A 25267-nucleotide genomic window follows, 5' to 3' on the forward strand; every position below is an offset into this window, starting at 1 on the left:
ACGAGCCGCACCACCCCACAGTGAATCCCGCCCCTAGGAGAGGGGAAGAGAAGGCACACACCAGTGTGACTGTGGCCCCAGCGGTGGGCTGGGGGCAGACATCAGGTCTGACTGTGGCCCCGCTCACCAATGCAAGTTATTCAAGACAGCACAGGGAAAGTGCCCCACAGTTCCGTACCACTCCAGGGACTATCCAAAATGATGAAACGGAAGAATTCCCCTCAAAAAACCATCCAGGAAATAACAACAGCTAACGAACTGATCAAAAACGATTTAAACAATATAACAGAAAGTGAATTTAGAATAATAGTCATAAAATTAATCGCTGGGCTTGAAAACAGTATAAAGGACAGCAGAGAATCTATTGCTACAGAGATCAAGGGACTAAGGAACAGCCAAGAGGAGCTAAATAATGCTATCAATGAGCTGCAAAATAAAATGGAGACAACCACGGCTTGGATTGAAGAGGCAGAGGAGAGAATAGGTGAACTAGAAGATAAAATTATGGAAAAAGAAGCTGAGAAAAAGAGAGATAAAAAAATCCAGGAGTATGAGGGGAAAATGAGAGAACTAAGTGATGCACTAAAGAGAAATAATCTACGCATAATTGGTATTCCAGAGGAGGAAGAGAGAGGGAAAGGTGCTGAAGGTGTACTTGAAGAAATAGTAGCTGAGAACTTCCCGGATCTGGGGAAGGAAAAAGGCATTGAAATCCAAGAGGCACAGAGAACTCCCTTCAGACGTAACTTGAATCGATCTGCACGACATACCATAGTGAAACTGGCAAAATACAAGGATAAAGAGAAAATTCTGAAAGCAGCTAGAGATAAATGTGCTCTAACATATAAAGGGAGACCTATAAGACTCATGACCGATCTCTCTACTGAAACTTGGCAGGCCAGAAAGGAATGGCAGGAGATCTTCAATGTGATGAACAGAAAAAAATATGCAGCTGAGAATCCTTTATCCAGCAAGTCTGTCATTTAGAATAGAAGGAGAGATAAAGGTGTTCCCAAACAAAAATTGAAGGAATTCGTCGCCACTAAACCAGCCCTACAAGAGATCCTAAGGGGGATCCTGTAAGACAAAGTACCAGAGACATCGCTACAAGCATGAAACCTACGGACATAACAATGACTCTAAACCCATATCTTTTTATAATAACACTGAATGTAAATGGACTAAATGCGCCAACCAAAAGACATAGGGTATCAGAATGGATAAAAAAACAAGACCCATCTACTTGCTGTCTACAAGAGACTCATTTTAGACCTGAGGACACCTTCAGATTGAGAGTGAGGGGATGGAGAACTATTTATCATGGCACTGGAAGTCAAAAGAAAGCTGGAGTAGCCATACTTATATCAGGCAAACTAGACTTTAAATTAAAGGCTGTTACAAGAGATGATGAAGGGAATTATATAATAATCACAGGGTCTCTCCATCAGGAAGAGCTAACAATTATAAATGTCTATGCGCTGAATACAGGAGCCCCCAAATATATAAAACAATTACTCACAAACATAAGCAATCTTATTGATAAGAATGTGGTAATTGCAGGGGACTTTAACACTCCACTTACAGAAATGGATAGATCATCTAGACACACGGTCAATAAAGAAACAAGGGCCCTGAATGATACATTGGATCAGATGGACTTGACAGATCTATTTAGAACTCTGCATCCCAAAGCAACAGAATATACTTTCTTCTTGAGTCCACATGGAACATTCTCCAAGATAGATCACATACTGGGTCACAAAGCAGCCCTTCATAAGTATACAAGAATTGAAATCATACCATGCATACTTTCAGACCACAATGCTATGAAGCTTGAAATCAACCACAAGAAAAAGTCTGGAACACCGCCAAAAGCATGGAGGTTAAAGAACACCCTACTAAAGAATGAGTGGTTCAACCAGGCAGTTAGAGAAGAAATTAAAAAATATACGGAAACAAACGAAAACAAAAATACAACAATCCATACGCTTTGGGATGCAGCGAAGGCAGTCTTGAGAGGAAAATTCATTGCAATCCAGGCCTATCTCAAGAAACAAGAAAAATCCCAAATACAAAATCTAATAGCACACCTAAAGGAAGTAGAAGCAGAACAGCAAAGACAGCCTAAACCCCGCAGAAGAAGAGAAATCATAAAGATCAGAGCAGAAATAAACAATACAGAATCTAAAAAAACTGTAGAACAGATCAATGAAACCAAGAGTTGGTTTTTTGAAAAAATAAACAAAATTGATAAACCTCTAGCCAGGCTTCTCAAAAAGAAAAGGGAGATGACCCAAATAGATAAAATCATGAATGAAAATGGAATTATTACAACCAATCCCTCAGAGATACAAGCAATTATCAGGGAATACTATGAAAAATTATATGCCAACAAACTGGACAACCTGGAAGAAATGGACAAATTCCTAAACACCCACACACTTCCAAAACTCAATCAGGAGGAAATAGAAAGCTTGAACAGACCCATAACCAGCAAAGAAATTGAATCAGTCATCAAAAATCTCCCAACAAATAAGAGTCCAGGACCAGATGGCTTCCCTGGGGAATTCTACCAGACGTTTAAAGCAGAGATAATACCTGTCCTTCTCAAGCTATTCCAAAAAATAGAAAGGGAAGGAAAACTTCCAGACTCATTCTATGAAGCCAGTATTACTTTGATTCCTAAACCAGACAGAGACCCAGTAAAAAAAGAGAACTACAGGCCAATATCCCTGATGAATGTGGATGCAAAAATTCTCAATAAGATACTAGCAAATCGAATTCAACAGCATATAAAAAGAATTATTCACCATGATCAAGTGGGATTCATTCCTGGAATGTAGGGATGGTTCAACATTCACAAATCAATCAACGTGATACATCACATTAATAAAAGAAAAGATAAGAACCATATGATCCTGTCAATTGATGCAGAAAAGGGATTTGACAAAATTCAGCAACTTTCTTAATAAAAACCCTCGAGAAAGTCCGGATGGAAGGAACATACTTAAAGGTCATTAAAGCCACTTATGAAAAGCCACAGCTAATATCATCCTCAGTGGGGAAAAACTGAGAGCTTTTTCCCTGAGATCAGGAACACGACGGGGATGTCCACTCTCACCGCTGTTGTTTAACATAGTGTTGGAAGTGCTAGCATCAGCAATCAGACAACAAAAGGAAATCAAAGGCATCAAAATTGGCAAAGATGAAGTCAAGCTTTCGCTTTTTGCAGATGACATGATATTATACATGGAAAATCTGATAGATTCCACCAAAAGTCTGCTAGAACTGATACATGAATTTAGCAAAGTTGCAGGATACAAAATCAATGTACAGAAACCAGTTGCATTCTTATACACTAATAATGAAGCAACAGAAAGACAAATAAAGAAACTGATCCCATTCACAATTGCACCAAGAAGCATAAAATACCTAGGAATAAATCTAACCAAAAATGTAAAAGATCTGTATGCTGAAAACTATAGAAAGCTTATGAAGGAAATTGAAGAAGATATAAAGAAATGGAAAAACATTCTGTGCTCATGGATTGGAAGAATAAATATTGTTAAAATGTCAATACTACCCAAAGCTATGTACACATTCAATGCAATCCCAATCAAAATTGCACCAGCATTCTTCTGAAAACTAGAACAAGCAATCCTAAAATTCATATGGAACCACAAAAGGCCCTGAATAGCCAAAGTAATTTTGAAGAAGAAGACCAAAGCAGGAGGCATCACAATCCCAGACTTTCGCCTCTACTACAAAGCTGTCATCATCAAGACAGCATGGTATTGGCACAAAAACAGACACATAGACCAATGGAATAGAATAGAAACCCCAGAACTAGACCCACAAACGTATGGCCAACTCATCTTTGACAAAGCAGGAAAGAACATCCAATGGAAAAAAGACAGTCTCTTTAACAAATGGTGCTGGGAGAACTGGACAGCAACATGCAGAAGGTTGAAACTAGACCACTTTCTCACACCATTCACAAAAGTAAACTCAAAATGGATAAAGGACCTGAATGTGAGACAGGAAACCATCAAAACCCTAGAGGAGAAAGCAGGAAAAGACCTCTCTGACCTCAGCCGTAGCAATCTCTTACTTGACACATCCCCAAAGGCAAGGGAATTAAAAGCAAAAATGAACTACTGGGACCTTATGAAGATAAAAAGCTTCTGCACAGCAAAGGAAACAACCAACAAAACTAAAAGGCAACCAACGGAATGGGAAAAGATATTTGCAAATGACATATCCGACAAAGGGCTAGTATCCAAAATCTACAAAGAACTCACCAAACTCCACACCCGAAAAACAAATAACCCAGTGAAGAAATGGGCAGAAAACATGAATAGACACTTCTCTAAAGAAGACATCCGGATGGCCAACAGGCACATGAAAAGATGCTCAAGGTCGCTCCTCATCAGGGAAATACAAATCAAAACCACACTGAGATATCACCTCATGCCAGTCAGCGTGGCCAAAATGAACAAATCAGGAGACTATAGATGCTGGAGAGGATGTGGAGAAACGGGAACCCTCTTGCACTGTTGGTGGAAATGCAAACTGGTGCAGCCGCTCTGGAAAACAGTGTGGAGGTTCCTCAAAAAATTAAAAATAGACCTACCCTATGACCCAGCAATAGCACTGCTAGGAATTTACCCAAGGGATACAGGAGTACTGATGCATAGGGGCACTTGTACCCCAATGTTTATAGCAGCACTCTCAACAATAGCCAAATTATGGAAAGAGCCTAAATGTCCATCAACTGATGAATGGATAAAGAAGTTGTGGTTTATATACACAAAGCAGTACTACGTGGCAATGAGAAAGAATGAAATATGGCCTTTTGTAGCCACATGGATGGAACTGGAGAGTGTTATGCTAAGTGAAATAAGCCATACAGAGAAAGACAGATACCATATGTTTTCAGTCTTATGTGGATCCTGAGAAACTTAACAGAAACCCATGGGGGAGGGGAAGGGAAAAAAAAGGAGGTTAGAGAGGGAGAGAGCCAAAGCATAAGAGACTGTTAAAAACTGAGAACAAACTGAGGGTTGATGGGGGGTGGGAGGGAGTGGGGGGTGGGTGATGGGTATTGAGGAGGGCACTTTTTGGGATGAGCACTGGGTGTTGTATGGAAACCAATTTAACAATAAACTTCATATATTGAAAAAATAAAAAGAATAAATAAAATATAAAGACAATTAGCTCTAAAAAAAAAAAAAGAATACATCAGTCTTTTAAGGGTTTTGCTCTGAAGAGAGGAGAGTAGAGGACAAAACCCAGTCTTTTCAGAAGATAGATAATATTAAGGCAGGTTGTTATGCCAGTAAGAATGATCCAGTAGAGAAAGTGATGGTATAGCATAGAGATGGGATAATTGTAGGAATGAAGCCCTTGAAAAGCTGAGATGGAATAAAATCTAGAGTGCATGTGAGAGGTTGGCCTTGGCAATAGGAAATTTCTTCCCCTGTAACAGGAGGGAAGGCAGAAATTCAGAGCAACACGATGGATAAAATGTAGTCTTTTCAATAAATGGTGCTGGAACAACTGGACATCCACGTGAAAAAAGATGAATCTAGGCAGACTTTATATCTCTCACAAAAATTAAAATGGATCACAAACGTTTGCTAAATGTAAAACATAAAACTATAAAACTCCTAGAAGATAACATAGGAGAAAATCTAGATGACCTCCGGTATGGCAATGACTTTTTAGATTCAACACCACAGGCACAATCCACTTAAAGAAATAATGGATGAGCTGTACTTCATTAAATTTAAAATTTCTGCTTTCTTTTCCTTAAAAATTTTTTTAAAATGTTTATTCAATTTTGAGAGACAGAGTGCGAGCAGGGGAGGCGCAGAGAGAGAGAGGGAGACACAGAATCTGAAGCAGGATCCAGGCTCTGAGCTGTCAGCACAGAGCTTGACATGGGGCTTGAGCTCATGGACCGCGAGATTGTGACCTGAGCTGAAGTCGGACGCTCAACTGACTGAGCCACCCAGGCGCCCCATAAAATTTCTGCTTGCTGAAAGATACTGTCAGGGTGACTGACTGGCTCAGTTGGTAGACTATGCAACTCTTGATCTTTGGGTGTGATTTTGAGCCCCACATTGGCAGTGAGTTTACTTAAAAAAAAGACACTGTGGCCTGGGTGGCTCAGTCGGTTGAGCGACTGACTTCGGCTCAGGTCATGATCTCACGGTTTGTGAGTTTGAGCCCCTCGACAGGCTCTGTGCTGTCAGCTCAGAGCCCGGAGCCTGCTTCGGATTCTGTGTCTCCTTCTCTCTATGCCCCTCCCCCACTTGTGATCTGTCTCTCTCTGCCTATCAAAAATAAATAAATGTAAAAAAAAATTAAAAAAAAAAGACACTGTGATGAGAATGAAAAGACAAGCCACATATTGGGAAAAAATATTTGCAAGAGATGTATCTGATAAAGGACATTATCCCAAATATACAAATAACTCTTAAAAAATCAACGATAAAGAAACAACCCAATTTAAAAATGGGCCAAAGACCTTGACAGTCCCCTCACCAAAGAAGATATATTAATGGCAAATAAGCCTGTTAAGAGATACTCCACATTTCACGTCATCAGGGAAATACAAACTAAAACAATAGTGAGCTACCACTACACGTTTATTAGAATGACAAAATCCGGAACACTGACAACACCCAAGTACTGGTCAGGATATGGAGCAATAGGAACTCTCATTCATTGCCGGTGGGAAGGCAAAACGATACAGCTACTTTGGAAAACAATTTGTGAGTTCTTAAAACCTCTTCTTATCATACAATCCAGTAATTGCATTCCTAATATTTACCCAAAGAAATTAAAAATTTATGTCTGCACAGAAACCTGCACACAAAAGTTTTTAATAGCCTTATCATATTGCCAGAACTTGGGAGCAACCAATATGTCCTTCAGTAGGTGGATGGGTAAACAAACTGTGGTATATCCAGACAATGGAATATTACTCAGTGTTAAAAAGAAATGAGCTATGAAGCCATGAAAAGACATGGAGGAACTTTTTACTAAGTGAAAGAAGTCAATCTGAAAAGATTATAAACTGTATGATTTCAGCTATATGACATTTTAGACAAGGGAAAACTTTGGAAACAGTAAAAAGATCAGTGGTGGCTGGGGGCTTGAGAGGGAAGGATAAATAGGTAGAACAGAGAGGACATTCAGAGCCATGAATCTACTCTGTATGATACTATGATTGTGGCTACATATCACTATAAATATGTCCAAACCCACAGAATGTACAACACTAAGAGTGAACCCTAATGGAAACTATGTACTCTGGGTGGTAATGATGTGTTAGTGTCCACTGTGGTGTGAAGGATGTTGTCGGTGGGGGGATGGGGGTGGGGAGGCCAGTAGTCATGTGGAGGGGAGGCAGGAAGTTTATGAGAAATCTGTATACCTTCTGCTTAATTTTGCTGTGAACCTAAAACTGCTAAAAAAAAAATCTATTTTAAAAGATGCAGATGGGTTAGTGGAGTTTATATTAGAGAGATGAGGTAGTTTTCACCTTGTTGGATCTAAGAAGATTTGCTCATCAGCTGAGAGAGGGAGATGGGTGTAGGAGGTGAGGGGAAAAGAGAAAGTGTGAAATGGCCCTCTCAGAGACTGCTAAGTTGAATTTGCTAGGAAATCATAGTGGTAAATTTTGCAAAAGAGTGCCAATTTGGGGCACCTGGCTGATTTAGATGGATGAATGTACGGCTCTTGATCATGTGGTTGTGAGTTCAAGCCCTGTATTGCATGTAGATATTACTCAAATAAATAAACTTAAAAAAAGTGCCAAATTGAGATTTCTGGCCATAAGTAGGAAGTGAATCTTAACAATGTTTTTAATTTTCTATAACAGTACTTTAACCAACCAATAGCAGGAGGGATGTCTATTACCTGGATTGTGGTCTTAAAATATCATTTTCTACTAGAAGAAAACAGGGATTCGTAAAGAAATGGCTCATGGGCCTTGGGCAGACCTTTTAGAGACAAAAAGGAACATTTTGTCATAACCAAGATCAAGGAAGCTGTCCAAAACTATAGTCATGTCAAAAGGGCTCAGAGGCCAACATGAAGAGTCTTCCACTGACTAAGTATGGGGCAATTTTAGTATCAATAAAGAAAGTAACTGTGATGGATTAAAACACATCAAATATGTTTAAATCCATGAGTTTATTTTGATCACACACACACACACACACACACACACACACATACACACACACACCTTAGTGGAAATTCTTGAAGGATTCTAGCAAATGGCCTCTTTATTTCAAAAACTGGTAAATAAAGGGGTGTGTGGGTGGCTCAGTCAGTTAAGCATCCAACTCATTTATTTTTTTTATTATTTTTTTAATGTTTATTTATTTTTGAGAGAGACAGAGCGTGAGCAGGGGAGGGGCAGAGAGGGAGAGAGAAACAGAATCTGAAGCAGGTTCTAGACTCCAAGCTATCAGCACAGAGTCCGTTGTGGGGCTTGAACTTCCAAAAGAGAGCTCATGACCTGAGCCAAAGGCGGATGCTTGACCAACTATGCCACTCAGGCGCCCCTAAGCATCCAACTCTTGATCTTGCTCAGGTCATGATCTGATGGTTTGTGAGATTGAGCCCTGCATTGGGCTCGGCACTGACAGTGCAGAGTCTACTTGGGATTCTCTTTCCCTCACCCTCTGCCCCTTGTCCACTAGTGCACGCAAGTGCACGCGCACACACATACACATTCTCTCTCTCTCTCTCTCTCAAAATAAATAAATAAACATTAAAATAAAACTGGTAAGTAAAGAGGAAGAATCTAGCTTTTTGTATCAGCTTTACCATTGGGTAACCAAACAATAGGTGTGGTGAAATTTCTCTTTAAAGAAGAGTTTCAGCAAATGAGGAATGATTGACAGAATTGGAATATTCCATTGTAATCCCTAATGAATTAATGAATTTAGATATTAAGCATTAGCAGCTGTGGCAATCACACAAAGCACTGCAAGATACTGTAACTGAACCAATGTGAGTTTGCTCGTTTGTGCATCAGAAACTGCACTGGGTTAGGTTATCTCACAAAGTACTTTATTTGCAGCAAATAAGGAGATCATGGGGAATGGCTTCCAAAGCCATGACTCCTGAGCAAGGGTGGTTGGGTTTCTTTTGTTTAGAGTTAGGATGAGTATTTAGACAGGGCTGCCTTGTCATCATTGTATGTAGAGGCAAGCATAAGGTCATGCATGTACCTTAAGGAAACATGTCTATACATACGTTGTGTGTTATGTAAATGGAGCTTGTGCCTCCTCCCTGGGCAGAGATTCTAGTATTAGAACAAGATAAAGGTAGTTGTTGGTCACTCTGGAAGTCATTCCAGGATCCATCCGTTCAGGTGTGAGTCGGGTTAAATTCACACTAGTCTGGGTAGTCTGGGCCGGCTGGTCAGGACAGGCTCTGTTGCTCAAGAGAAAGTTTTACTTTCCATTTGCCTCAGTTAAGAGATAAGCTGGAAAGAAGAGGTAAGGAAAAATAGAGGACAAATGTCAGTGAGTACAAGCAGGTGGACAGGAAAGATCAAGTCTTGAGGTCTAGCTGGTGATAATACTATGCATCTTCTGATAACACCCAACTATGAAGTGTCTTATAAAAAATGGACACGAATCTCATTAAGTCTTTAAATTCAATTACCAATTTCTCAAGAAATATAGAAGAAAGAGTAATTTGTTAATCTATACCATAGGAATTTAATCAGCAAAATTCAGATTATGGGAAACTTTAGAAGACAAATTGTGTCTAGAGATGGCTTTTCATTTGGATGATAGAACTATAAGTTAAAGAAAAGAGACCATAAAAGTTGGGACAGTTGTTACTCTTAGGAGGGGAGGGGGGTTTTGATTGGGAGAAACATGTGGAGGGTTTCTGGGATGCCTGCAAGGCTCTCTCTGCTTAAATGCTATTATGTACAAGGGTGGTTGCCTTATAAAAATTCACTAAGCTGTGCATTGGTTGTATCTGGCTCTCTGTATTTGAGTTACATTTAACAATACTAAAGTAAAGCTTTTAAATGAGATTAAGATATTGAAGTTCATTTTTAATTTTAATTTTCAGTTAGTTGTTAGGTTTTCATAGGAAGTGGGAGGCAGGAGAGGCAGTGTTAAAGACTTCAATTGAGTCTTAATAACAGAGTTGAAAACAGCAACTAAGACTGCAAATCAAAGAATTGTAACTTGGGTATTTGAACTTAAAAAAAAATCAAGTAAGTTTCACACAAAAGGAGTGCCCAGCATTCGTCAGTCACTCCAGCCATTTCCAATACAGGCTTTCATCTTCACACTGTGACTATGTAATCAAGTGGAGTGTATACTGAAAATGCCTGTTTACATATACTTCATCTTTTTCTAAGTGCTTTTACGTATATTATTTAATGAAAGCCTAAATAAATCTATGAGTGGAATTGATAATGCTATTTAATTCTCTGTATATAAAAGAGTGAATGCTTCTTTAATTACAAAATCTTAAAGAATATGTAATAAGAATGAACCTTTATTATTATAATCTACCTTTAATGTCAATACATTATTTAAGGTAATTTCTCCCTAATTTATAAGATTCTTAGCTTTTAAATGTGTAAGGAAATAATTTTCACTAGTTTGATAAAAATGGAGGTGTATCAAATAAATCTGAAAAAAAATTTTAAATATTCATGGTAGTTTCACAAGTCTGAAGTAAATTAAAACTACCTTTTTTTTTTTTCTGTCAGGGGTCTCTTTATTAGTATCCATGACCAAGGGCATATTGCTTCAGTTCTTAATGCGTGGCCAGAAGATGTCATCAAGGTAAGTTATCCAATTTTTCTACTATGGCAAATTTGTTCTTTTTTCTATCCTGTAACATGCTGACAATTTTCATGGTATCAGATAGCATTCACTAGCTTTTCTAGTGAATGTCACCTAATTTATATTCCTTTAATTTTTGCATACTGGATTAATTTTATTCTGATACCATTTAGAGACTAAGTTTCCCCATTTTTTTATCTAAGTTCTTAGTATTTCTTTGTTTATTATAAATGATAAGTGTTGAATAAATGTTGAAGTTGCCTCTGAATTTCTTTAAGCAAAATCCTTTTTCACATTTGTTGGGTTTAATCATCCACTAAGAGGAACACAGGTAGACAAAAAATCCATTTCCTTTACCATTTCCTTTACCATTGTGACCTTAAGTAGCTCATCTGACTTTCCTCAGTGAGTGAGCTAATGAAAATAAAATAAAAATAGTATCCAGCATTTAGTAGCTTTCAGTGAGAGAGACTACCTGGATTAACTCTTACAATTATCACAATAATTCAGTGAGGAAAGGAAAGGGGAGTGTGCTCCACAGTAGTGCAGGGTGGCAGTTGGAAGGTGCATGCAGGCCTCAGAGCCCTTGCTCTTGGACATGGACCCTGTCACCTTCCTTGTCTCAGGAATGTGAGAAGTACTTGTCCCTGCCTTGGCTCTTGTTCGTCTGTCCTTCCTTCCTTCCTTCCTTCCTTCCTTCCTTCCTTCCTTCCATCCACATGCCAAGCACTTTGTGCTATGTTTTTGGAGTAAGAGTGAACAAACTGATACTTTTTAGGGGTGCCAGAGGCACTTCAGCTGTGACTTCTTTTTTTAAAATTAATTAATTAATTATTATTATTATTATTATTTTTAAAAAATTTACATCCAAGTTAGTTAACATATAGTGCAACAATAATTTCAGGGGTAGATTCCTTGATGCCCCTTACCCATTTAGCCCATCCCCCCTCCCACAACCCCTCCAGTAACTCTCTGTTTGTTCTCCATATTTAAGAGTCTCTTATGTTTTGTCCCCCTCCCTGTTTTTATATTATTTTTGCTTCCCTTCCCTTGTGTTCATCTGTTCTGTGTCTTAAAGTCCTCATATGAGTGAAGTCATATGATTTTTGTCTTTCTCTGACTAATTTCACTTAGCATAATACCCTCCAGTTCCATCCACATAGTTGCAAATGGCAAGATTTCATTCTTTTTGATTGCCGAGTAATACTCTGTTGTATATATACACCACATCTTCTTTATCCATTCATCCATCGTTGGACATTTGGGTTCTTTCCATACTTTGGCTATTGTCGATAATGCAGCTATGACTTCTGAAGCATCACCCCCTTACTGATCTTTCTTTTGAGCAGTCATGGCTAGAATTGATTCACTTTGCTCTTTGAGGCTTATACCAGGCAAACTTGTAAAGCAGAATGTTTTTCATGATTTCCAGTCTTCCCAATTTTTTCACTTTTTTTTTTTAACCTAAGTTGCTTCCTTAGCTTTTCTCCCACAAGGTAAACTGCACTGTCCACAGATCCTGTCCTTAGGAACTACCCCCAAAATGTGTTAATTCTGTGAAGTATAAAATGTCTAAGAAGGACACTTACAATTTAACTGGAATCTAGAGAGAATTTTAAGAATGAGTCAATATAGAAAATAGTTCTAGGGTAGAGAGGGCTAATTAATATGGCTATTAATATTAATAATTAATATCCATATAATCATAACAGCTAGGCAATACAGTCACCTTTATGTTTTTCCTAGCTCATCTCTGAATATTTATCTTCATTAGTAGCCTACCTTTAGTCTTTCAACTCTTAATATTAGGCCCTCACTGATATTCTTGATCTTAACTACACCTACTATTCTTTTAAAAGTCTAGCATAGTATCTGACACAGAATAGGCACTTAAATGGCAGCTGTTTATTTGTAATAGAATATTGAAGAATAAGATGTCGTCTCTACTGTATAGTTGAAGGCACACATAAAACAAAGGCAATCAATTAGACAATATGTACGTAAACTGGTATAAATTGTAAATTCCATATTCATTCAGAGGATAATATCATTCAGAGAAGGCTGAAACAGTTAAATTGTTTTAGCAAAATTGGAACTTAGATTTAGCCTTGGATAATTACAAAGGGAAGAAGATCCTATCTTAGGAAGGGAAGAGATGCATGTAAGTATCTGGTTCAGGAAGAGAATGGTGTATTTTTGTGCAGTAAGTGAATTGGATGCCCTGAACAAAGCTAAGTGTTAATGTTGAAATGTAGTGGAATTCAGATTTCAAATTATTATGAAAGTTCTTGAAATTCAGAAAGAGGTGTTTAGACTTGAAATAATAGAATGTCATATTTAAAGAAGGGGACTGGCTTTATGTAAGTAGTGCTTGAGGAAGGTTCATCAGAGAAGGAAGAAGAGGCAAGAGTGTTGCACCCAGAGTGACCATAGTAGAAAGGCCCTGGGGAAGGAAAAGAAGGAATGAAGACAAGACACATGGTGAGGGTGTCTGTGTGTGTGCCAGAGAACCCCCACATGTTTCATACAGAGTTACTATTCAGGTAATGCCCAGATAAAAATTGACAGAGTGGGATGAAGGTTGAATTTGTGAAATGCAGACATCACTGAGAGAATTGCAGTTGTCTTACTGAGATAATCCTGCTGTTGTGACTTCACTGTTGTATAGAAGACATCCAGCTGCTTGATTTTCCTTACGTGGGAGACAGAGTAGGTAAAAACAAAAGCCAAGGGAAGGTCAATATAATGGTAAGCTGTGTAGATGGCAATTTTTTGTATTTCAGAGGGTTCCTTCACTATTAAGATCTACCCTTCAATGTTGAAATGTTTGCGAATTAATGCTCCAAATGTACATTTGTAACAAGGCACAGAAGCAGCTAAAATAGCAAATGCCTCAAAACATTTTAAAAATTACTCAAATAGCTATCACCTTTATAAATGTCCATGGCATATTTATATAATAAAATTAATAGCTCAGGATGAGAGAAGGGCTTAGGGAATAAAATTTATGAAGAAAAAGAACATTTTTCTTTGACTTTATATATAAGACATAGATTTCATTTAATTTAGATGTGCTATCAAAAATAAATGGAAATACTATGTTATTTTCAACCTCTTCTTTTCTTTCGAGAGAGAGGGTGCAAGTGAGCAAGGGGTAGAGAGAGAGGGAGAGAAGTGGGACTCATGCTCACCCAAAGTGAGGCTCGAGCTCACCCACAGCAGGCCTCCAGCTCACCGGAAGCGGGACTCAGCTCATCTAATGCAGGGCTCAAACTCACAAACCGTGATTTCATGACCTAAGGCAAAGTCAGATGCTTAACTGACTGAGCCACCCACGCATCTCTGGATGAAAATCACAAGTAGCAACTCCCTGGGTCTAAATATCTTTAATGAAACCTGGAAAGCATTATATACATTATTCAGATCATATCTAAGTTATATGACTATGTTGCTGTCCTAAAATATCTTCTGAAAATATATAATTAAAAAAAATTTTTTAATCTTTATTTTGGGAGAGAGCGTGTGAGCAGGGGAGGAGCAGAGAGAGAGGGAGACAAGAATCGGAAGCAGGCTCCAGGCTCCGAGCTGTCAGCACAGAGCCGGATGTGGGGCTCGAACTCATGAACTGTGAGATCATAACCTGAGCCGAAGTCGGATGCTTAAAGAACTGAGCCATCCAGGCGCCCCATATTCTGAAAATATTTTTAAAATATATGCAGGCCAACTGGCTTTACCTGTTTAAAGGACACATTTATAAAAATATACATTATCAGCGATAGATAAAAGTACCTCTGTTTATGATAGTATGATAAATAGAACAATCTCAAATATGTGTTTGAAGTATTTGGACTTTGGAAATTTGGTTTTAATTTAAAAAGCAAAGTTACCATTTTCTGCAGTGTTTGTTTATCTTTCTTATCTTAAATCAGAGCCATCTAACCCAGTGATATCAAGTTGCCTTCTTCAAAACAGCATAACCTATTGACACTTTGCGATTAGACATGGAAAATTTGACAAAGATCATGTCTTTATGGGATATGCAAAAATAATTTTCACCCACTTCTCAAATGTATTTATTTTTAGGGCAGTTCTTTAAGAGCTGCATAATATAGGTGAACAGAAATGTAAAAAGATCTCAAAAGTATATTTAAAATTTTTTTTCAGTTTATTTATTTATTTTGAGAGCACAGGTAGGGGAAGGGCAGAGAAAGGGGAAGAGTCTCAAGCAGACACTGTGCTGTCAGCATAGAGCCCTGTGCGGGGCTTGAACTCGCAAAACTGGGATCATGATCTGAGCAGAGAAATCAGTCACATGTTCAACTGATTGAGCCACCCAGGTGCCCCTCAAAAGTATATTTTAAAATATGTTCTGCACTATAGCATAGTGGAAAAACATTGTACTAGAGGTTAACATACCTAGTTTCTGGCTCTTTGGTATTAACCAGGTAAATACCTCAGGCAGATGATTTCAGTTCTCTGATCTTAATTTCCTAATCTATAAAATAAGAGGGATGGACTAAATATATTCTAAATTCCCCTTCAAAAATACTATGACTCTGTAAAACTCTTGATGATAATAGTATTGATAGCTACAATTTGTTGAGGATTTGTAATATACTAGGAACTATGGTTAAGTACTTTGCATATCATTTTATTGAATCATAGATTTATTCAATTAACTAATGTTTATTCATTGTATACTATGTGCCAAATCCTGTGCTTGGTGCTGGTGCACAGTAGTGAATAAAACAGAGTGGGATCCTATTTTTATGCACCTCTTCTGTAAAGTATCTTTATTCTTCCCATTTTACAAATAAGAAACAGAAAATTTAATTTGTCCATTTATTTAAGGTCAAATGACTGACATTTTCCCAAGGCTCCATGGAAATAATGAGTATAACAGTTTATAGAAAATCTAATAAATTGTGTCTCATGAGATTGGTTTTGCTTAAATTCATATAATGGCCATGAGTCACAGAACAAGGATGTTAGATGTGCTAATTTCACACAGATCTCAAATAAATTAGAAATAAAATCTCCTCATGATTAAAATGTATGACTCCTAGATATTCAAGGTGATTGGAAAGAAATACACAAAATTCATTGAGTCTAGTGGAAGATTACCAGGTAAAAGAAGTAGCAGACTGGACTTGGCATATGTCAAAAATGGTAGAACAATATCCAGTGGTTAGGTTGCTAAAGAGGATAGTTCAACATTGCTCTGAAAGTAGGATGTGTGAAAATTGCTGTGAAAATGGTGCCAAGATGCATAAAGTAAACATCAAAGCATTTGGAGGATACTTAGCAGTCATGCATTATTTAACTAGGGCACTCCCAAAATCATGCTCAAAGTGGATGGTACTGGTTTCAAAGCTTCTCTCAGTTTCACTCTGAGCTCCTAATTCCCTGTGTCTTCCCACTCACCACAAAAGTTATTTGACTCTTTATGTGCATATCGTCTCTTCTGTCTTCACTAACCAATTCATCGTATATATGTATTTTTTAAAAAATAGTTTAAAAATACATACCAACTTTATTTCTTCCCTCCACTCTTCCACACTTAAGATCATATAAAATCTCTTACATGTATATTCAATTTATGTTTTTTGATAGCTTAATATTTCATTACATAAGTAGAGACTTCTACTTCAGAAGTAGCGACCAGGAACTGTGCCCCTGGATTTTCAAACATCTATTAATAGATACTTTTTTTCTTTTCTAGGCTATTGTGGTGACTGATGGAGAGCGTATTCTTGGCTTGGGAGACCTTGGCTGTAATGGAATGGGCATCCCTGTGGGCAAGCTGGCACTGTATACAGCCTGTGGAGGGATGAATCCTCAAGAATGTCTGCCTGTTATTCTGGATGTGGGAACAGAAAATGAGGTAAACAATTTAAGTCTATAAGACAGCTGAATACCTTAAAATATAGCACCAATTCTTGCATTTTGAGCTTTTTTCAAGAACTTCATGAAATTCATTCTTTTCTGTCTAGTTCTCCCTCCCTCCTCAAACTCTTCCCCTAAGTCTTATAAGAAAATTATTCTCTTTTCCCTTTTTCTTCCCCTTCTCTATAACAAGATTAATCCTTTACTAGCTCTTTAGTGTTTAGTATCCTTTGATGAACATTCACACCACTATTCTACAGAGTATATGTTTTATAAACTTTAGGAGATCATAGTTACTTTTTAAAATTATTGATTCCGTACTATGCAGGAACTAATCCCAAAGGATTTACTAAATTTAATCAGTGTGAAATGTAGTTTTAAAAGTCTGTTTAAACCTGTAGTAGATGATTTGGAATTTAGTGTTTCTCATTCCTGGATCAGTATTTTAGAATCTTAAAGTTGTATATCAGTACATATTTTTGTTCATCCTTTGTTGCTAATAGTTAGATTCATTTATAGTGATACATACTAGAAATTAAAGGTAGAATATGTACAGTTTTTATAGTTGTTTTCTTCCCTTCTAAAGCAATTGACCCGTTAGTAATATATTATATTAGCTTGAACAGTTTTTATATTCATTAATAGAGAAAGTTATAATTTTTAGCTTCCTATATATGTGAATGTTCATTTAACCTTTATAAAGGAAATATTTTTGTTTTAAGTTTTATTTATTTATTTTGAGAGAGAGAGAAAGAGAGAGAGCACAAGCAGGAGAAGGGCAGAAAGAGAGAGGGAGAGAGAGAATCCCAAGCAGGCTCTGTGCTGTCAGTGTGGGAGATTGCCCAAAGCTGACTTTCAGGCTTGATAGTTCACTAAAAGGACTCAGATCTCACTGAAAGCTATTATAGTCACAATATAATGTATTATAGAGACAGGATATAGATTAAAATCAGTGAAAGGAAGAGATGCATAAGACAGAGTCTCAGGGTTCCAAATGTGAAGATGCTATTTTCCTTTCTGTGGAGTCAGGACAAGTTACCCTGTGGTATTAATGTGTGAGATTGATATGTAACCCCCACTGTTCAGAGTTTTTATTTGGGCTCTATTACCTAGACATGATTGATTGATTGATTGCCCCTGTGAACTCGGGCACCTGTTTGACCAATTACATTTGGACCAAAGTCGCCCACCCCAAGTCACATGGTAATTTTTTCTGGTGTGGTCAGTCTCCACCTTGTGACAGTTAGTTGGGGCTCCTAGGCTGTTAAGTAAAATGGTCAGGCTCTATCCAAAATGGTTGAATGCTTGTGAATCATGTCACAGATTTATGTAAACAATAGACAAAAATATAAGAGACAAACACACAAAAGGAAAAATAGGTCTAAATTTTAATGTTAAATTAAGTAGAATTCAGTTTTAAACTCATATAAGATTATGGATTTGATCATTCAAACTTTTAAGGAAATGTAGCTCCTGTACTCTATAAAATGTTCCAGAGTATATTAAAATTCATAGCTTCACATTTCATTTTGAAAAGAACATAACCTTGATATCCAAACCTGGTAAAAAAGAAAAATAGCACATAACAAGAAACTGATAATTTGGCTCATGTTTACCCATGTTCCTACCTTTACCACTTTCTAGGTGTGTACTCTTGAAAAAGTTACTGAACTCTTCGGTGCTTCAGTTTCCTTTGTAAAATGAGTACCTGCTTATAGAGTTACCACAATTTAATACTCTTAGAGTGTTTATGATTGTGATTAACATTTTGTAAGTACTTATTAAATGTTAGTTTTATGAATATAGATGCAGGAACAAAAATCTTTCATAAAATACTGGCAAACTGAATCCTGCAGAATACTTTTAATGTCAAAAATTATTCAAACTATTAGCAACATCATAATCCATGGTGCTATATTAGAGGAATTCCTTTAAAGTTATCAAGACACTTGTTATCACTGTTCTCTTTGATTATTCAGAAAGTACTAGCCTTTGCAATAAGACAAGAAAAACAAAGGTGATAGTTTCCTGGAAAAGACACAGTTTTCATTATTTATAGGTAATATGTTTATTGATGAAAACCAAGAAAATCAAGTAAAAATTATCATGACCAAATTAGAGCCCTCAGTAAAGTGATTTCTTGTAAAATAAATATTTTCTTTTAATGTTTGTTTATTTTTGAGACAGAGAGAGACAGAGTATGAGCGTGGGAGGGGCAGAGGGAGAGGGAGACACAGAATCCAAAGCAGGCTACAGGCTCCAAGCTGGCAGCACAGAGCCCAATGCGAGGCTTGAACTCATGGACCATGAGATCATGACCTGAGCCAAAGTCAGACGCTTGACTGACTGAGCCACCCAGGCGCCCCATGCTTATAAAATAAATGTTAAAACTCAACAGCTTTTCTAAGTATTTGTAATAACTAATCAACAAAAATTGTTCCATTTGCAATAGCAACAATGTTTATTCTGCTAATGTTATATGGTATTCAAAATTTTAAGCAAAGAAATAGTGATATTTGATTTGGTTCATCAGAGGAATGATTTTTTTTTAAGTATACATCTGTCTTCTTTTTTTCCAAAAACTAATAGAGGTATGTTTTATTTATTAAGCAGAATATATTTTGTTTTTTAGTTAACTTTTTCATAATTTTATTCACTTTTCGGACACGTATCAACTGTATTTTGTTAACAATAAAGCACTTATATATCAGGAAGAATAGAAGCCATTTAGATTCTAGATTAACTTTTCTGTTGCTTAAAATAGATAGAAATGCTCCAACACATGATTTTATTTTTCTGTTAGCTATTGGAGTTCAAAATCTGTTAGTAACATTCTAACTTATGAGCAATATAACCTGAATTTTTATGTTTATAGCTCTTAATATATATTGGAGAATAGTGAAATATTTAGATTGAGATGAGTTGCTAACTCTTAATGTTCTTATTTAATTCATTCTGACCCTTTTTTCTTTTTCTTTTTACTGCTGCTTTACTGAGAAGACAAAATTCACTACGATATGACAGTGTAAAATATAATGGAGTTTTTATGTTGCTGCTTTATGTTCCACTTTCACATGTGGAAAATTGTTTGCTGTGAAAATATTCCTGTGATAAAGACTTTTTGTTTTTCCCTGTGGTAAAAGCTTTTAATCTTCTGTCTTTTGTGAATCTCTGTCCAGTTTGGCACCTCATGGTAAAAATACACAAACAATTGATAAAATAACTTACTTCCTTATCCAGAATAATGTAGGAAAGTTTGAGAACTAGATCCGTTTTTATAAATTATAAATGTTTTCATCTTTTATTATAAATGCCTATATTGAGTAGTAGTGAAAACAGGAAAGAAATTAGGAGCCCATTGATAAGACATTCTTCACTTGGTATAAATCATACTCACCTGACTTCTTAAATCTCTGCAGCTTTAAAGATCAAGGACAGTAATGGAGTGCCTGGCTGGTTCAGTTGGGAGAGCATGTGACTCTTGATCTCGAGGTTATAAGTTCAAGCCCCATGTTGGATGTAGAGTATTACTTAAAAATAGAATCTTAAAAAAAAAAAAAAAAAAAAGAACAAAGACACTGAAACTGAGCCATAAAAGTGCTTGGCTAAAAAATACTCTTTTTCTTTAGGTTAATAAAGCAAAGCATTCATTTAGTCAGGATATATGTATGTCTGTCTTATTTTTCATCCGTTACTTTATAGATCACATTTTACTTATGTTCCTTGTGAAACAGTTGCTGTATACAATTTACTTCAAGTAAATTTTCTTCAGTTGTCTTTTAACAGCATCCCATATTCAGTTTCTTTTTAAATCATTATTGCAAAATCTTTTCGTAGTAATCATGTTTATTATTTGTCTATTTTTCTTATATAAGTGACCAATATCAAAGTTTGCTGTTTGACTAAAGATGTGAGTAGATGTTCCTTGTGTCCCCTACATGCTGATCTAGGTTTTATTAGGTCTTGAAGACTGCTTCATGTATTACGTGGTGTGTTTTCTAGGGCTGCCAAAATAGTACTACAAACTGGGTGGTTAACCAGTAGAAATCTATTTTCTCAGGGTACTGAAAGCTAGAAATCCAAGATCAAGGTGTTGACAGGGTTAATTTCTTCTAAGGTCTCTCTTCTTGGCTTTTCTTCCTCTGGTTTTTCTCCAGTGTCTTCACGTGGTCTTTCCTCTGTGTGCATCTGTGTTCTAATATTTTCTTATAAGAACACTAGTTATATTGGATTATGACCCACCCTAATGACCTCATTTAACTTAATTACCTCTTTAAAAGACTCCATTTCCAAATATATTCTGAGGTGTTGGGAGTTAGGACTTCATATGATTTTGGTGAGGACACAATTTGGCCCATAACATTTGGTCACTCTTAAAGAGGGCATGGGCACTTGTTTTTTGCATAGTTATTCTTTATTTATGAAATCATTGCTCTAGGTCTCAGATTTCTGATTCAGGTTTTATGTTTCGTTTGCCCTTCGGTTCATATTTACAGTGTATCTAGATCTAGAATCCTTACTGGAACTTGAACTCACAAAGTCAAAGCCTTCTTGCATTCAGAAAATTCCCCCTTGTCTTCCAGAAACTGCTCTTCATATTTGGCATGAACCAGATATGATGGAGAGAAACTGAAGAAAAACCTTACAAACCTTATGTCATATATAGCTGCCATGTATCTTTTAGCCCTTGCACAGAAACTAGTGTTGGCGCTAAAATGTGGTTTTAATGTGTTAGTTTTCTATTGCTACCGTAAAAAGTTATTACAAACTTAATGCCTTAAACAACACAAATATATTACATTATAGTTCTATAGGTCAAAAGTCTGCCACAAATCTCAAAAGGCTAAAATCATTAAAGGTGTCTACAGGGCTGTTTCATATCCTGTCTTTTCCAGCTTCTAAATACTGCCTCCATTCCTTGGTTCATGGTACTCTTTTTCCATTTTCAAGCTAGCAATGTAGTGTCTTTCTGGCTTTACTTCCATTGTCACATCTCTTTCTCTGACTACAGCCAGGAAAGATTTTTCAATTTTCAAGACTCACCCTTAATCACATCTCCAGTCCTTTTTGCTGCATAAGGTAACATGTTTACTGTTCTAAGAATAGGGGAACTCATTATTCTGCCTACCATTGGGTCCCAGATAGAATGTCATTTGTCCCTCCACCCTCCTTCATTTCTGTCTTCTTCCTTTCATATTATGGGGTTGCTTGTCACTTCAGACAAGTGATCCTGCACTGGAATGAACACTAATCATTACAGTAAAGCCAGAGGAAAGAAGATCGCTCAGTTTCCAGGCTTTCGGTTTGTAGTGTCACGTGCTTACTTTTTGTGATCTCTTTTTATCTCATCCTCTCTAAATTAGATGATAATGGATGGTATCAAGAATTTCTTTATTTTTTGAGATACTAAACCAATGCCTTGGAAATGAAATGAGGTCTCTTCAGTTTGGTTTATATGCACTAAAACTATCCAGAAGTTCTTGAAGTTTGTGATCTATTTAGGAATACCCATTATATAAACTAAAATAGGACAAAATATTTACCTGAGACAGAAACCTTTGGGGAAGTAGAATACTTTTATTTTAACTTAATAATATAAATTTGAAATTGGTGGTTCTCAATATATGTTCCATGAAGCAACTACTTCAGAATTACCAGGGGTGCATGTTAAGAATGCAAAATCCTGGGGTGCCTGGGTGGCTCAGTTGGTTGAGCATCTGACTTCCGCTCAGGTCACGGTCTCATGGTCTGTGGGTTTGAGCCCTGTGTTGGGCTCTGTGCTGACAGCTTGGAGCCTGGAGCCTGCTTCGGATTCTGTGTCTCCCTCTCTCTCACTGCCCTCCCCTGTTCACTCTGTCTCTCTCTCTCAAAAATAAATAAAACATTAAAAAAAAAAAGAATGCAGAATCCTGGGCCCTGCTTCAGATTTACTGAATCACAGTCAGATTTTAATCACTTTTACTTCTACCACTTTTTAAAATTTGTGCCAGCTCATATGCATGCTGACATTTAAAGTATTGCTTTTATGCAATATTTAAAATTTTATGTCTCAGACTCTTGACTGAATGTTGGCAGTTGGTTTGCTTAATTGTACTGATCATATGAGCCAGCAAAATAGCTAAAATTATATACTATTTACAGAACCTGATTTTTTCATTTGAAAATGAGTAAATAACAACAAAGAAAATGATTATCTGTATATTATAAATAAAACTTAAAAACAAATGCTAAAGTGGGGAGTGTTCATACCATTACAGATAAATATTGATAATATTCTGAATATTTAGAGAACACTTTGAAGTCAATAAGAAAATGTCAAATGTGAAATGTAAAAATTGCCTAGGGACATATGGGCATAGATAATTTACAAATGAAGAAATAAATATGATCAATAAACATAAAAAATGTTTAACAGTATTCAAAGAAAAATACAAATGAATGCTACTTGACAACATTTTATATATGCAAATATATGTATTTTTATATATTTAATATTTGTGTATTATATTTATTATATATTTATATGTATATTATACACACACACACACACATATTTATGGAAAGATAATACTTTTACTTGAAGCTGCAACAAAATAGATATACAGACAGTTCCTGACTTATGATGGTTTGGCTTAGGATTTTTGGATTTCACATTGGTACCAAAGCTATATGCATTCAGTACAAACCATACTTCACATTGTGAATTTTGATCTTTTCCCAGGCCAATGGTATGTGGTATGATCTTCTGTCTCTCTTGTGATGCTGGGCAGAGGCAGCCATCTGCAGCTCCCAGTAAGCCACACGGTCACGAGGTTAAACAGCCAATACGCTTACATTCTGTACCCAGACAGCCATTCTGTTCTTCAGTGGAGTATTCAAGAAATTAAATGAGATATCCAGCACATTATTATAAAATGGGCTTTTTGTAGATGATTGTGCCCAAGTGTAGACTAATATAAGTGTTCTGAGCACATTTAAGGGAGGCCAGACTAAGATATGCTTTTCATAGGTTAGGTGTATTAAATGCATTTTCAAGATATTTTCAATTTATGATGGGTTTATTGGGATGTAAGTCTATCATAAGAAAGATCTGTACTTATGTGTCATTGGGTGGAGATGTTAATTTGTTCATCCTTTCTAGGAGGCCAGAATTTGAATACAGATCACAAGTTTTTAAAGTGTTCATCTAATGACCTGAAAACTCCTCATGATATATTCTATGTGAAAAGGGGTTATAAAACAGTCTATGATACTGTCATACATTTGGAGAGATAATATTCTACATGCATAAAGAAAAGGACCTAGAAGAATATGCATCAAGATGCTAGTAGTCAGTAGAGATTATTGGTATTCTTTGTTTTTAATTTTACTTTTCAGTGTTCTCAAATTTTCTTATAGGCAAACATTGCCTTTGTAATGAAAAAAGAGTCCTTAAAATATTAAGAAACTTTTTTTCTGACTACCAGATTTTTGTAATTTGTTGGAAAAAATCTGAATACAGAATATTTAGGGTGTTCACAGGATAAAAATCATTAAATTTAGGATATGTCCACAGATATAGGATGCCTGGCAACCCTAAACATACAGTAACGTCTATTTAGGAATGAAAAATAAATTATTTTTTTGATCTTAAGAAAATATTTTTTAATTCTCCATCTCCATATTGGAAAGGCAGGAATGTGAGAGATCAGAACAAGGTGAAAGTTGATAATGATTTCTGTTAGCATTAAATACATGAATACTTTGAATAAAAATTTCCAACTTTCCAGAAATGGGATATTGTTAATGAGTAATTAGCTTCACCAGGGAAATTCCCTCCTTCTCTCCTTTTTGGAACTGTCTTATATTTCCATATGTTTTGTCTTTTACTGTTTTTCCCCTACTCTTTTTCCTTCTTTCATGCTTATAAGTCGTTAGTGACACCACATGTATTGTATGTGACATCTCTTGCTAAAGAAAGTCTAACCTTTTTTAAGTGCTTGCTTAATATCAAGTCTTTGATTTATTCTCCATCAAAGATGTATTAAATGTTTACTCATGGCCATAAGAAGTTTTTAATACAATGAATTAATATCACTTGTATGCCAAGCTAGTTGGTCTATGGAGCCATTATCAAAATTGGGTAATCTTGTTAAATTGTTTTGTGTAGATACTAATTTTTTTTGGTCAGAAAGCTCTCCATGAATGCACTCAAGCCTTAATTATCATGACATTTTTTAAAAATAGTAACTTTTGACAAGGACATTATGACTGTAAGAATTTTATAACTTCCTGGTTTAATTCAGAAGCTTTATCTTGTTTATAAATCTTCATAATTGACCCTTCATTGTAGTCGGACTTCTTTATGATATATACTTTAATTATTAGCATGGGAAAGAATGAGAAAAGAGAAGAGGGGACATCTTTTCTCAATTGTGTTCTTTTTCTAATTCACATTTTCGAAGTCCAAATATATTCCACACATGGAGAAGGTATTTTAATTCTGGCAGCCATTAGTAGCTCATTGGCATTTCAACCTCAGCTTTTAAGAAGCCTGCCAG

General features: G+C 36.3%; 1 protein-coding gene across 1 annotated transcript in view; it reads left to right on the forward strand.

Annotated features, from left to right (window-relative positions):
- The window catches only part of ME1 (malic enzyme 1), a 188168-nt gene that overhangs the window by 64425 nt on the left and 98476 nt on the right, over positions 1-25267 (forward strand). The window contains exons 4-5 of the mRNA XM_019442753.2: positions 10766-10841; positions 16564-16725. Of these exons, the coding sequence (XP_019298298.1) occupies positions 10766-10841; positions 16564-16725 (238 nt within the window). The remainder of the gene's footprint in view (positions 1-10765; positions 10842-16563; positions 16726-25267) is intronic.

The sequence above is a fragment of the Panthera pardus genome, unplaced genomic scaffold (assembly GCF_024362965.1).
Source record: "Panthera pardus isolate Hobbes unplaced genomic scaffold, ASM2436296v1 HiC_scaffold_17, whole genome shotgun sequence".
In the NCBI taxonomy this organism is placed as follows: Eukaryota; Metazoa; Chordata; class Mammalia; order Carnivora; family Felidae; genus Panthera; species Panthera pardus.